This window comes from Condylura cristata, unplaced genomic scaffold, assembly GCF_000260355.1.
Source record: "Condylura cristata isolate star-nosed mole 26May11 unplaced genomic scaffold, ConCri1.0 scaffold00009, whole genome shotgun sequence".
NCBI lineage: Eukaryota > Metazoa > Chordata > Mammalia > Eulipotyphla > Talpidae > Condylura > Condylura cristata.
In genome coordinates, this window is record NW_004567110.1 from 1,166,660 (window position 1) to 1,167,572 (window position 913).

The 913-nt window shown below is 73.8% G+C and overlaps 1 protein-coding gene across 1 annotated transcript in view; it reads left to right on the forward strand.

Annotated features, from left to right (window-relative positions):
- PLEC (plectin) overlaps window positions 1-913 on the forward strand; it is a 29,357-nt gene that overhangs the window by 10,771 nt on the left and 17,673 nt on the right. The window contains exons 5-8 of the mRNA XM_012722872.1: window positions 39-158; window positions 228-323; window positions 425-552; window positions 756-849. Of these exons, the coding sequence (XP_012578326.1) occupies window positions 39-158; window positions 228-323; window positions 425-552; window positions 756-849 (438 nt within the window). The remainder of the gene's footprint in view (window positions 1-38; window positions 159-227; window positions 324-424; window positions 553-755; window positions 850-913) is intronic.

Here is a 913-nt window from a genome sequence, read left to right on the forward strand (position 1 = left end):
GCGGGCGCGGGGCGCAGCCCTGACAGCCGCCCCCGCAGGAGCTGCAGCTGCGCTGGCAGGAGTACCGGGAGCTGGTGCTGCTGCTGCTGCAGTGGGTCCGGCACCACACCGCCGCCTTCGAGGAGCGCAGGTGCCCCACCAGCTTTGAGGAGATCGAGGTGAGCCCCGCGGGGTGGGGCGGGGCTGGGCTGCCTGGGCCCCCGCCGCTGACGCCCCTCGCCCTGCAGATCCTGTGGTGCCAGTTCTTGAAGTTCAAGGAGACGGAGCTCCCCGCCAAGGAGGCGGACAAGAGCCGGTCCAAGGGCATCTACCAGTCCCTGGAGGTGAGTGGGGCCGCCCACCGGGGAGCCGGGCAGCTGGCCCGAGCTGCGGCGGGGGCGGGGCGGGGCGGGGCGGCCCCTCCTGAGCGTGGCCCCGCCCGCAGGGGGCTGTGCAAGCCGGCCAGCTCAAGGTGCCCCCCGGCTACCACCCGCTGGACGTGGAGAAGGAGTGGGGCAAGCTGCACGTGGCCATCCTGGAGCGGGAGAAGCAGCTCCGCAGCGAGTTTGAGAGGTGGGCGGTGGGCAGGCCTGTGGGCAGCAGGCAGCGGGCGGGGTGGGGCCCTGTGGTGGCGGGGAGGCACCCGAGGATGAGTCACTGCCTGGGAGGAAGCTCCCCCCTCCGGCCGGGAAACCCAGTCTCGCCCCGACGGCGGCGCGGCAGGAGGTGGACAGAGCGGCCGGGCAGCCGAGCCCACTGGCCGTGCTTGTGCCTAGACTGGAGTGTCTGCAGCGGGTCGTGAGCAAGCTGCAGATGGACGCAGGGCTGTGCGAGGAGCAGCTGAACCAGGCCGACACCCTGCTGCAGGCGGTGAGGGGCCCCGCCCGCCCCCCCGCCCCCCCCTACCTCGGGGCTCTCCCGGCTCTGGGGCTCC